This window comes from Crocuta crocuta, unplaced genomic scaffold, assembly GCF_008692635.1.
Source record: "Crocuta crocuta isolate KB4526 unplaced genomic scaffold, BGI_CrCroc_1.0 scaffold218, whole genome shotgun sequence".
In the NCBI taxonomy this organism is placed as follows: Eukaryota; Metazoa; Chordata; class Mammalia; order Carnivora; family Hyaenidae; genus Crocuta; species Crocuta crocuta.
The window spans coordinates 4,443,806-4,456,021 of record NW_027533170.1 but is presented as its reverse complement, the minus strand read 5'-3'; the positions used below and the strand labels follow the sequence as shown (position 1 = coordinate 4,456,021).

The window sequence follows — 12,216 nt, the reverse complement described above, 5'->3', positions numbered from 1 at the left end:
CAGTGCAAAGCCCAACACAGGGCTCAAACTCCCCAACTATGAGACCATGACCTGAGCGGTCAGACACTTAACTGACTGAGCCACCCAGGCATCCCTTTTTTATTGTTGTAACAAAGTAATTTTCTCTCTCTCTTTTTTTAAAGTGTATTTATTTTTGAGAAAGAGTGAGCACAAGCAGGGGAATGGCAGAGAGAGAGAGGTATAGAGTGAATCCCAAATAGACTCCACGTGGTCAGGGCAGAGCTTGACACGGGGCTCGAACTCACAAACCATGAGATCATGAGCTGAAATCAAGAGTCAAACACTTAACCAACTGACCCACCCAGATACCCATGTCACAGAGTAGTTTTTCTCTTAAATGTCTCAAAGTCTCTGGCCAGGAGATGGGGATAGGCTTGGGCTAAGCGAGCAGTACCTCCATCCAGGCCAACTGTAGCTGAGATTCTGAGATTGGCATGGCTCTGGGCCCAGGCAGGGCAACAATGTAGCTGTGTGCAGGGAGAAGGGCTGTGAGTGTATCCGCTCAAACGTCGGATCCTTGGATCTGCACAATCCAAGGCCTCCAGGCACCCTATACAGGCGCCCAGGAGCATAAGCCTCATGGACAAAGAGGGCGAGGGACCTTATAGTTTCGTTCATTGCAGTGCATTCTGGGGCCCATTCTGGAGGCCAGAGAGTCCTGCCCGGAGGTGCCAATTCAGGCTAAGCAGATGGGACTCTTCCAGATGACAGAGGAGGCCCAACTCAGTGATGGCACATCCCATTCTCCCCAGACCAGCCGTGTGGGAACAGAGAAGGATGGCACTGAGGTGTCCAGAGCCCCCCAGGCTTCCATGTGGGCATTCTGTGGCATAGACGGCTATACGTGTGACAAAGAGCCAGAACTCTATCCGGCCAAGTAGGGCTTTTGTTTAACCAGGTCTGGCTGGCTGCTTTTGTTGGCAGATAAGGAGTATTTAGGGGAGAGAAAAAAAGAGACATTTTCATTATCAGCAGGATGGGGACTCAAAGTCATTTATTTAATTTGAAGATTTTGAGGACTGGGATCTTGTGTTTGAATGCCAAGTTGGTGAAGAAGGACATGGTAGGATTTTGAGTTTTGCAAGCGCCGCTGAAATTTTCACCTCAGTTGACTTTGACACACTCGTGGGAGGGAGGCTGGGCAGCCATGATTTAAATCTATTTTGCAGCTGGAGAAAATGAACTGTGAGAGTTTGAAAGACCGGCCTGCAGTCACAGAGGCCAGCTCGGACTAGAAGCCGGGCCCACAGCCTCGCCAGGGGTGTGCTTTCTAAGCGATTCTGCCTGGGGAGCAGCTGAAACTCCCAATGGCCAGATTAAGGAGGACTGTTCCTAAGAGCCTCTGGGGACTGGCCTCTGTGGGGGCCGGTCTTGCAGTACCTCACCCTCACGACGCCACCCCCACCGAGCCCTGGTCTGTCCCTGGGCGCAGGCCTGTCTGCTGTTTTGGCCAAGCAATTAGAGAGGACCTTTTGGGGTCACTCTCTCTGGAGGACAGAATGAGCCCTTTGGTTTCTGGATTAGAAAGCTCCCTAGATTGAATGACGAGGAAAAGTTTTTGATCTCCCTATTACAGTCACCTAATTAAAACGAAATGCAGATGGTCCAACACCTAGTAATTTTCACCTCACTTACTTTGGATCCAAATACAGCCCTTCCCTACTGACTTACACTGTTTTAATTACAAAGTCAGAAGGAAATATGACTGTTTACCTATTTCTATTCATACATATACGTCTAACACATTCTCTCTTCTCCCCAAGCAGGAAATGTGATCACAGATCTTCACCCTGGAAACAGAGGGGGATGAATCTTTGGTTCTTAAATAAAACACCAGGAAGAATTTAAATCAGCCAACACCTATGTCAAACTTCAATAGACAATTCTGTTTCCTACACACACAACAAAATGTATCCTTTTCCCCAGGAATGGAGAAGGGAGGTCTTCAGAATGACTTTAGCATTTGGGGGTGTGCTGGAATGCATCCTTTGGAATAGAAAATTTCCTTTTCAAAGTCAATTGGTTATTGACGGTCAGGGAAAATCAATTGTTTCAAAGGTTGCTACCTTTACCGAGTACATAATTAGATGAATATCACTATATAACAGTTGGAATTACATACATATTTTGTACCAGTGTTAACAAAGTTGTTGGCAACAGCCTTGGTCTTTACTAAAAAGCATTAAAATTTTTTTTAATGTTTATTTCTTTTTGAGAGAGAGCGAGCAAGCGAACAAGGGAGGGACGGAGAGAGAGGGAGACACAGAATCTGAAACAGGCTCTGGGCTCAGAGCTGTCAGTACAGAGCCTGACGCAGGGCTGGCACTCATGAACTGTGAGATCATGACCTGAGCCGAAGTCAGATGCTTAACTGACTGAGCCACCCAGGCACCTCTAGCTCTCAACCAAATCATCCCATCATTGACATCAGAGAGGAAGTCACTTTGACCTGGTACCCATAGTGCCAAGGTGGCCGATGGTGCCAACCTGAAGAGTAACAGTGATATTTCTTGCTCATCAATTCCTTCCTATGAAGGGAAGGGTGAGCAAATTCTATACCCTTCTAGGTGTAGGGCATTTCTTCTCTGTTCCCAGTTAACCCTGTGTTCTCTTAAGCTTCTCAAACTTCTCTTGTGATCTGTGTGGCTTGAGAAGGATGAAGAAGCTGCAAATGCTGGCCTTTCATCCCCTGTTTTTCCACCGAGGGTCTGTGTCACTGCCCCGGAAGGGGCAGGGTGCGTCTCCAGAAGGGAGGTCACTGACTTTGGCTTCAGCTCTCTCTTTTCCTGCTTTGTTGACAGTTCCTAATAACACTGCTGGCATCAGGACTTTGCAGACGCAGGAAGGAAGAGATGTGTTCTTTAATGATGGAAAAATCTTAGAGCACAATGCCCTTAAAATAGAACGTGTATGCCCAGCCTTTATTTCAGAGCCTTTATTGTGGCAGCCATCTCTCCTGGGAAATGCTGTGGGAGGCTTTTCCCCTTTGGTGAGGCAGAGTAATTGTGTAACCTGAGGTGTCCCCAAAGGGGCCGAGAGGGTGGTGTCAACACACTGGTTTATGAAACATGACTCCGTTTTCATGTTGATCAGTGATCCAATAGATTCCTTCTCTCCAGATTCCAGTCCCTATAAAGTGAGGATGATCATACATGGCTGCCCACCCCATGATGCTGTTCGGAGGATCAAGCAAGATCATGGACAAGGTTAAATCTCCAAACTATAAAATGTCACCAGTGCAAACTGTCATTGTTACTGACCACTGGGAAGTACTGCCTCTCTTGGGAGGTACCATATTCCACTTTGAATTTCCTTTTTTTTTTTTTTTCAGTAAATCTTAGCTCTATTGTTGAGATTAATGCTTGGGCATTATGTGTGCAAGATGTTCAATATCCACACCAGAGAACGGATACTAAGTTTGCTGAGATTGGCTCACTTCCTTACCAACTCTATAGCATGGTTGAGGGCAGTTGTCATGATGAACAGAAGCAAACAGAGCTTTGGGCACTCACACAGATTTGACATCATCCAGCTTGTCCTAGGAACCCCCTGGGAATCCCGCCTGAACTGCTTTATTGCTGGTCTCCTGGCGTTTGGTATTGTGTCCAATGTCACCTTCATCTGGGTTTTTTTTTTTTTGGCAGAAAATCATCAATGAAAAATGCTTCTGATTTCATGGTTACCTATTTTCCCCCTTCGTTAGCATCCCCTTATTTGGACCATTATTGCAACCCATTAGCAGGACCAATGACTTGTTCTGAGATGATGTTAATGATTCCCAAAGGAGTCCTCTGTGTGAAAGGGATTAGAAGAATCAAAAAGTTGCTGCCGTCTCAGTCATTGTCAACAGGGCTGAAAGGGACCTGTGTCCACGCTCCTCTGCGAAGTCTTGGCTTCCATTCCTGACACTACAGTCTATGACGTTTCATTTTTGACCAGAAAGTGCTCAGGTGGAACCCATGTTTTACCAGGAAATGGGACGAAAGAACTTCCAAGGGTCCACCTTCAGCCAACCTGGGTTCTGCCCTCTGTGGCACTTTTGTATGAGACTCTGGAGGAAAAAGCCTCACAATAGCATTTGTGTGCGTGTGCGTGTGTGGATGTGTTGGCAAAGGGGGGATGGGGAACTCCCCGTCACTCAGCTGCCTCTCTTGATTTGCTCAAATTTCATTTCCATTTGCTAGAGGGACATCTGCACATTTTTCTGCCCAGCCACATTTAATGCACATCAGTTCAGCCCAACCCTCTGTTAAGGTCAACCGCCCCCCAACCCCCAGCCATCCCGGGGGGGGTTAGAGCGAAGGATACACAATACTCTAAATGGAATATTGAAGATCCCCATCTGTCTGGCAGTCCCGATCAATACATGTGAGCCCTTCCTTCCCAATTCTGTGCAAGAGACATGTCACCACCTGATTTTAAGACAAGCGTGAGATGTGGGGTTTCTAAGGGTTACTGAGTGCAAGTACCCAGCTGTCACAGTGCTCCGCCAAGACCAGGATTATGCTCTTAATCATGTTATTTTGCTACGAAGGCGTTCTTTTAAATTCTCCTCACCCCCCTTCCCTGCAGCAAAAAATATACCAGTGCCTGAAAGTGTGGGTGCCTTTTAGATCACTTTTTTTTGACTTGCTGAATGAATTTTTTGAAAGAGCTTTTGTTCGTGCTATTCAAACCTAGGCACTGTGGTTCTGGGGTACTTCTTGTGGCTTCTGCCAAAAGATAAGGCTAAGCAACAAGACCTGTGTATGTCTACTTGACATGGCGCTTGAAGAAGGCAGGCAGGTCTCAGAGGCCAGCTCTGGCCTCGTAGAATGCCTAGCTTGTTGGCTGTATGGGGAGAGCCACTCCTTTGGGCCAACAGTCTGAAAGCACCCTGCAGAAACTGCTAACCCTGCAGCAAGCGAGCGAGCAAGCAAACACAACGATTAGAAAGCTGGGTTATTGGGGGAGGCACTTCTTGAGTCTGAGCGAGGACACCCCTGGGGCCGCAGCTAAAATGCAGGCTGCACCTGTTCAGCCTGGGTCTCCTCCCTGCCAGAGCAGAACAAAGCTGACTGCAGCAGAAGGCCCCACCGTACCAGGTCTCAGGTTGCACTGGGGAGACCGTCAGCTTCAAACCAGTGTGATTGGGACTCCAGCCCGCCCCCTCCACTCAGCCCTGATGAAGGCATTTGGGCTCCCCTACCAGGGAAGGGGGGAGGCATGTACAAAGGGCTTCCTGAGATGAAGGGCAAAGGGCGTCTGAGTGAGGGGTGTCATGTCTTCCTGGCTGATATTGGCATTCATGTAAATGAAGGGAGGAAAGAGACAATGAATTTTTTCTTGGAAGAGCTGCTCTATCATCAGCTTTGGGGTCATGGGCAAATTGTTTCATCTGATGGATATCAGCTTCCCATTTTTTTTTTTAATTTTTTTTTTTAATGTTTTATTTGTTTCTAGGAGAGAGAGAGAGACAGCGTGAGCAGGGGAGGGTCAGAGAGAGAGGGAGTCACAGACTGAAACAGGCTCCAGGCTCTGAGCTGGCAGTCAGCACAGAGCCCGACGCGGGGCTCGAACCCACGAACCGCGAGATCATGACCCAAGCGAAAGTCGGACGCTTAACCGACTAAGCCACCCAGGCGCCCCATCAGCTTCCCATTTTTTAAAAAAATGAAAATCAGGGGCACCTGCGTGGCTCAGTCGGTTTAGTGTCTGAATCTTGATTTCAGCTCAGGTCATGATCTCACAGCTTTGTGAGAGGGTGCCCCATATTTGGGATTCTCCCTCTCTCTTTCTCTCTCTCTGCCCCTCCCCTGCTTGTGCTCTCCCTCTTTTAAGGTCTCAAAGCAAATAAATAAGCTTAAAAAAAAAAAGAAAGAAACTCAGTCTAGCTGTCAGCTCTACATTTGAGGCAGCCGGGCAGGCAAACCTGTCAGTCACATAAGAAGAAGGAAGATCTTCAGTTTAGCAAAAGAAGGGATGGTGACAGCGCTGATTCAATTCTGTTTCCTAAAGAATCTGAAGTCAGGGGCACCTGGGTGGCTTAGTTGGTTGAGCATCCAACTTCGGCTCAGGTCATGATCTCACAGTTTGTGAGTTCAAGCCCTGCACTGGGCTCTGTGCTGACAGCTCAGAGCCTGGAGCCTGCTTCAGATTCTGTGTCCCTCTCTCTCTGCCCCTCCCTTGCTTGCGCTCTGTTTCTGTCTCTCAAAAAAAAAAAAAAAGAATCTGAAGTCAGACATGGAGAATTTGCTTGGTGCTCCTACCTACTTGGTATGCCATTTGGCACATTGCCCGGTGGCCCACAGCCTCTCTGTGGACCGATCCATTTTCCACTTTGCTGCCAGGTAGCTTTCTAAAGCACAAACACGTGTTTGCTGCTTCATCTACTCCAAAGGTGCCCTGTGGCCCATTGGCTCAAACCCTAGCATATGGGCACCAGGCCCCTCTTCTCTTTCTCAGCCTTGCTTCCAGCAGGTTCTCCCATAGACCCTGCTCAAGGCCCCTAAACCTTTTGTCTCCCAATCACAGCACACTTGGGTACTTTGTACAAGTCCTCTCTTGTGCCCAGTCTAGCTGTCCAAAGAACTCATTCTCTAAAGAACCAGCTAAATGTAGCCTTGCGCCCCAAACCTTGGGGTCACTTCCTCCTGGGCGATTACAAAGAGCCTGCCCATCTCTCCGTATAAATGAGGAGGCAAGAACTACATTCTAGTCAACTTTGTGCCTGACATGCCTGGCATCTCTGATGGGATTCAAGAAATGTAACTGGTGGGCCACCTGGGTGGCTCAGTCGGCTAGGCGACTGACTCTTGTTTTCGGCTCAGATCATGATCTCATGGTTTGTGGGTTCGAGCCCTGTGTCAGACTCAGGGCTGACGGTGGGGAGCCTGCTTGGGATTCTCTCTGTTCCTTTCTCTCTACCCCTCCCCTGCTCGATCACATGCGTGCGCACTCTCTCTCTTTCAAAATAAATGAACAAAAAAAAAAAAAAAAGGAAATGTAACTGGAAATACCCCAAAGTGACTGGATCACTATAGGTGTGAACCAAGGCCCAACCTGCAACTTCCCACATGCAAACTGACCTAAAACTGTTTCAGAAGGTCAACAGTAAAATACTATAGCTCAGAACTTATGTAAATAACTTTTAAAAACACTCCACAGGGGAAAAACTTATATAGGCGTTTTGCAATGCTCTTCTGCAAAATAAAAGTCAGGGCTGCGTCTCGATATGCCTCCAACCACGTCTTCCAGGTTCCAGGAGAGAAATGCTAACAAGGAGTAAAATCCCGGCACCCTCCATCTTATTAATATGTAAAAACGCTGGAAGTCACATCTGTGCAAGGATCTATTTTTAGTGGACCCTACATACTAAAATCCTAGCCTTGATCTCTTAAACTACCCAGCTTACCATAAATGTTTGATGATGAACAAGCCCATAAAAAGAAAAGGCGTAAAATGAATAGACGGAGTCGATGCGTGCTCCGCCTTTTAATTACTGGTGGTTTCTGCTACAACTGTGCTCCAGGCTGGGTGCAGGCAAAGAAAACATATCAATAATTTGGGTGGTGGGGTGGGGGGAAGGGTGTGAGTATTGTCAACAAATGGGTCTAACCATATTGTTATGTATGTTCTGGAAACCAGATAGAGATGGGAGAAAGAGAATCCAACCCCAGAAGGGTGGGGTTCCAAAGGGGAAAATTAAGAGATAAATAAAAGCATTCGGGACACAAACGATAATGTAGAACAGTCTTGTTTTATTACTTTTAAGTAATAAAGAGCCTTTTCCTTGCTTTTTTTTGTCTCCCCCCCTTTTTTTCTTTTCTTTTTTTTTTTTTTTCCATTTTACAACATACATTAAGTCATGAATCAGATGTTAGGGGATGTGGAGATGGAAGGAAAGTTGGTGACATCACAATATTTTTACAACTTTACAACAAATATAAATCTGAGTTTGTTGCATCTACCAGTGTCTAGCAAGGGTGGAAAGCAAAGGCACACTCAGGCTTATGGACCCTCCCCCCACACGCAGTGGGGAAAAAAAAGGGAAGAAAATACTTAAATGCAAAAGACCAGCTCAATACATGTGGTCATTTTAGGGAGAACACCGCAAGTGAGGAGTTGTGGGGATGGGGGATGGAAGTTTTGACACAGATCCCCGTACCACGGATGAGGCAATGATGCCCACGCATGGGGGACAAGACAGTGGGTGCTGCATGGCCAATACTCTTGGGAGTCAAGTGTGGGGGAGAAGGTAGCAGGGTGATGTATACCCATCACTTTCCTAAGTAAGTCCTGCATTTCCAAAGAAAAGTCCAGGGGAAAAAAACAATCATCCCAATTTCTAGAAAAGAGGGCACGGAGTTCACAGGATGTGAACACTGATTCCGCTAACAAAACAAAATAAAAACAGAACAACACAAAACTACAAAAGCCTATCTCACATGGCAGCAAAGCCTCCAGGGATGTTTACCGGAAAGGAAGGCCATATGCACGCGTCCTCATTACACACCTAGGTCTCCCTCCGATTATGCAGGTACCACGGTTTCACCAGCCACCTCAAAATTGTCCAAAATCATCTTTTTTTGAGAGTTTTTTTAAAAGACAAGACTAAAACCAGAAGATCAAACTGGAAATAAAAAGAGATGAAGAGGCCACCAAATATACTGCTTAACTGTTTCAAAACACAACAACCCAAAACAATGCTCACAGTATGTTGACAATTCTTTTGTTCGTGTTAGAGTAAACGGAAGTCCCCTCGGTGTGCTCCGGCTAATGAAAACCAGAGGGGGAGCACACACCCTCCCACCCCGCCCCATACAAACAATAACAACACAGGGATGAAGAAAGTTTTTAAAAAATTAAAAATCTTCCGCCCCAGTCAGTGTTTTTGCAGCATCCGTTGTGGTTGGCTTTGTATCTGGAGTTACTCATCCATCATAGCAGGGACCAGCCTCCCTGCGTCTCATCTATTTCCACGTCATTTCTTTGTGTGCAATGCATGTGCGTGCTGAGCCCAGGGCTTGGAGACACCTCCCAGGTACCTGGCAACTGAACACGGTGCTTTCTCCAGCCAGAGGACACAGCAGAAATGAGGAGCTGGGACATTAGTCCCTTCTCTGCTGGCCGGTGAGGATATCACCATGTTGAAATGATCTGAGAATATAAGGGAAGCGGGGAACGCTGCAGGGAGAAAGGGTATTGCCACCCACAACACTGAGGGCCACGCTTGGTAGCAGGGCCAAGGGGTGGGTGGAATTGGCACGACTAGAAGGAAGTGTGAATTGGAGGGCACGATGCTGGCCGGCTCTCCCAGGCTGCAGTGTTATTACCATCACCACTACATTCCTCTTCCATCTGCTAGATGCTAATCTTCCAGAGGGCTGGAGCGGGGGTGGGGGGAGGGAGGGTCAAATAAATATCTGCATTTATTTCAAAAGTGTGGGCAAGTTTATCATAACGACAGTTTACACGTGTACACAACTCAGGGTGTAAGGCACAAATTTACATGTGGAAAAGAGGCTATTCACAGATGTAACCCCACGAAAAACCCGTGTGAGCAAACCATTAATTTATGCAAGGTAGCAGCCAGCGTATTAATTAGTTCACACCTTTAGTGGATTTAGTTTGCTGTCTCACATGCAAGGTGAAATGAGATGGGAATCACAAGCTGGTGCCTTCACAGAAAGTAGGAACCACTGACAAAGCCATGTTGGCAGAAATGGGACGTGGATGTGTCATTCTAAAAGTTCCTCTCCCGGTTGCTTTAGAAGCTAGGATCTGGAAGGACTTTTAAGCTAAATTAATTTTTTGCATGTTATAGGCCAGAGACCTGACCAGCAAAGTAATTGGTTGATCTGAATAAATATTCCCCTGTCAACTTTTTCCTTTAGCTAGAGATCAGACAGTCCAAACACAAAGCTCAAAATTCCAGCTCCGACTTATTTACTCAGTGAATTTATTGTAAAAATAAACTCAATTATTCCAGTTAATGGATTTCACGTTAAATAGTTTAACTTTCAAGGGGCTTTCTGAAGAGCTGTTCATAGGATGGTATATGGAAGTGTCCTTTCCTTAAGGAAAAAAAAAGGGTGAACAATAAATAAAGAGTTACTTGCGTTAACGGTCACGTTATTTCATTAAAAGAGAGGAGCAGAAATCTATGACATAGTTGCCCAACATGGCATTAATCTGCTAATAACAGAAAGCTGTAACACTGGTGGGCATTTCACAGTATCTGAGCATAGTAAACTTCTGCCATTGTTAAAGTCTGAGTTAGAATTATCAATGAATCCTTTATTTTTTGTCTTTTGAATTTTCACGATTTTTTAAAAATGTATTTGTATTTCGCAGGTGGAACGCCAGCCCTGTCTGGCAGTGCCCCGTGCGGTCATGGACAAAAACGTTGCCGTCGTTCACGTGTGTGTGTGTGTGTGTGTGTGTGTGTGTGTGTGTGTACGCGCGCGCGCGCAGGTGTGAGCGTGTGTGCGCGTGCCCGGCTGCGCGCGAGCGCATGCGTGTGGGGGTGGGGTTGGGTGGGTGGCTAATGTGCTTTTGGCTCGTGTTGGTGATGATGATTGAAGTCTTTCGTGAGTCCGACCTGTCGCACGGTGTTCGGGGAGAGTGAAGTCCGGGAATGGAGGTGAGTCCCGCGTCGCAAACCTTCGCCAAACCGCGTGGCCCAAATTCCCCGAGTCCCCCTGCGCCCCGAGGGGGCCCCAGCGTCCTCTGCTCCGCCGCGGCCATGTTGGTCTGGTGGGTACTCAGGCAGTGGAGGGCCTCGCCGAGCTGAGCGCGCGCCTGGCCTTTCCTGCTGGTTCGACACCCGACCCCTCCCCCTGGGATTATGTACACGCGTCATTGGGCTTCATGGATGTGGAAAGGGGGGCAAAGGAGGGTTTGGGGGGTACGTCCGGCTTTAGCGAGGGTGTGCGCTTCAGCCCCGACCTCGTCAGCGAGTTGTAGGCGTTGAGGCTGGGCTGCCGCGAAAGAGTCACGGCCTGGCCGGAGGGCTGCGCGCCGTGCACCTGGATCGAGTCCACCCGCTGCGGGGCGGGGGGCGGGTTGTCTCCCCGGCCAAAGCTCTGGTTTCTGGACAGGTGGGAGGAATTGGAGCAGTTAGTATTGTTTCTTTTGAGAGTGGTGGCCTGGTGGCTTCGCGTGAGCGAGTTCGTGGGGTAGCTCCTCTTATAGTCAAGGCCGTAGGAGGAGGAGTGGTGCATTTCCAGCCGCTTGCTCAGGCCGTTCTGAGACAGCGAGGCCCCCGGGGGGCCCAGCGAGGCCTCCCGCTGGGGGACTTTGGGGGGCAGGCCGTCCAGGTTCTCTACCAGGTTCACCCCGTGGTTGGGACTCTTGCTGCTGAGATGCTCCTTGATGGTCTTATACTCCAGGGTGGCCGCCTGGTCCTCCAGCGCCATCTGGGCCACCTCGCTCATTTTGGGCTGGTCCACGTACTCGTGCTGGTAGCCCTGCTGCGTGATGGGCAGGACCACCACGCTGGGGATGTGGCTGGGGGAGGCCCGGAGGGGCAGGTCCGTGGGGATCACGGGGGAGCCCATGGGGGGCATGTCCTTGGTGCAGGCGTTGATGAGGTTCTGGTTCCTCTCCCACTCGCGGCTGCCGCGGCTGGGCTTCCTCTTCTGCTGCAGGGTTGGTGTGGACTCCGGGGTGGGCAAGGCCGCCAGGTCCAAGTGGTGCTGGTCCGCCTTGATGAGCATCTTGGCCGTGTTGCCGGGGGTGGCGAGCTTGCCGTTGTGCATGAGTGGTGTGAGGATGGCCTCCGGCTTCGGGTCTTTGGACTGGCTGTCCCCAAAGAGGCCGCTGAGCTTGGTGACGCTGCTCATGGAGCCCCGGCGCGAGTGGGTGAGCTCCTTCTCTTTGCGCTGCACGGCGGACACGTCTTTGCGCCTGTGGTCGCAGACGCAGTAGACGATGATGCCGGAGAACACGGCCCCCATGACAAAAGCCAGAATGACCGCAATCGCCAGGAGGGTCACAGGGACGAGCTGGTCATGGCCTTTGAGGTAACTTTCCCGAATCACTCCTGCAATAGACATCGCAGACGGTGTTAAGACATGAAAGCAGACCGAGAAGGCTTATCTTTGTTTGGCGTTCACCCCGTTAATTAATAACAGTAATAAGTGACAATAGCACCTCTGCATAACTTGTCTTGGGGCGCAGCTTGCCAAACGTTAACTAATTAACCCTCTTCAA

General features: G+C 48.7%; 1 protein-coding gene across 3 annotated transcripts in view; it reads right to left on the bottom strand.

Moving 5' to 3' along the window:
- Positions 1-9,944: 9,944 nt before the first annotated feature.
- SEMA6A (semaphorin 6A) overlaps positions 9,945-12,216 on the bottom strand; it is a 128,600-nt gene continuing 126,328 nt past the window's right edge. For all 3 annotated transcript variants that reach the window (XM_077746346.1, XM_077746349.1, XM_077746347.1), the window contains one exon: positions 9,945-12,046. In XM_077746346.1, the coding sequence (XP_077602472.1) occupies positions 10,848-12,046 (1,199 nt within the window). In that variant the 3' untranslated portion in view covers positions 9,945-10,847. The remainder of the gene's footprint in view (positions 12,047-12,216) is intronic.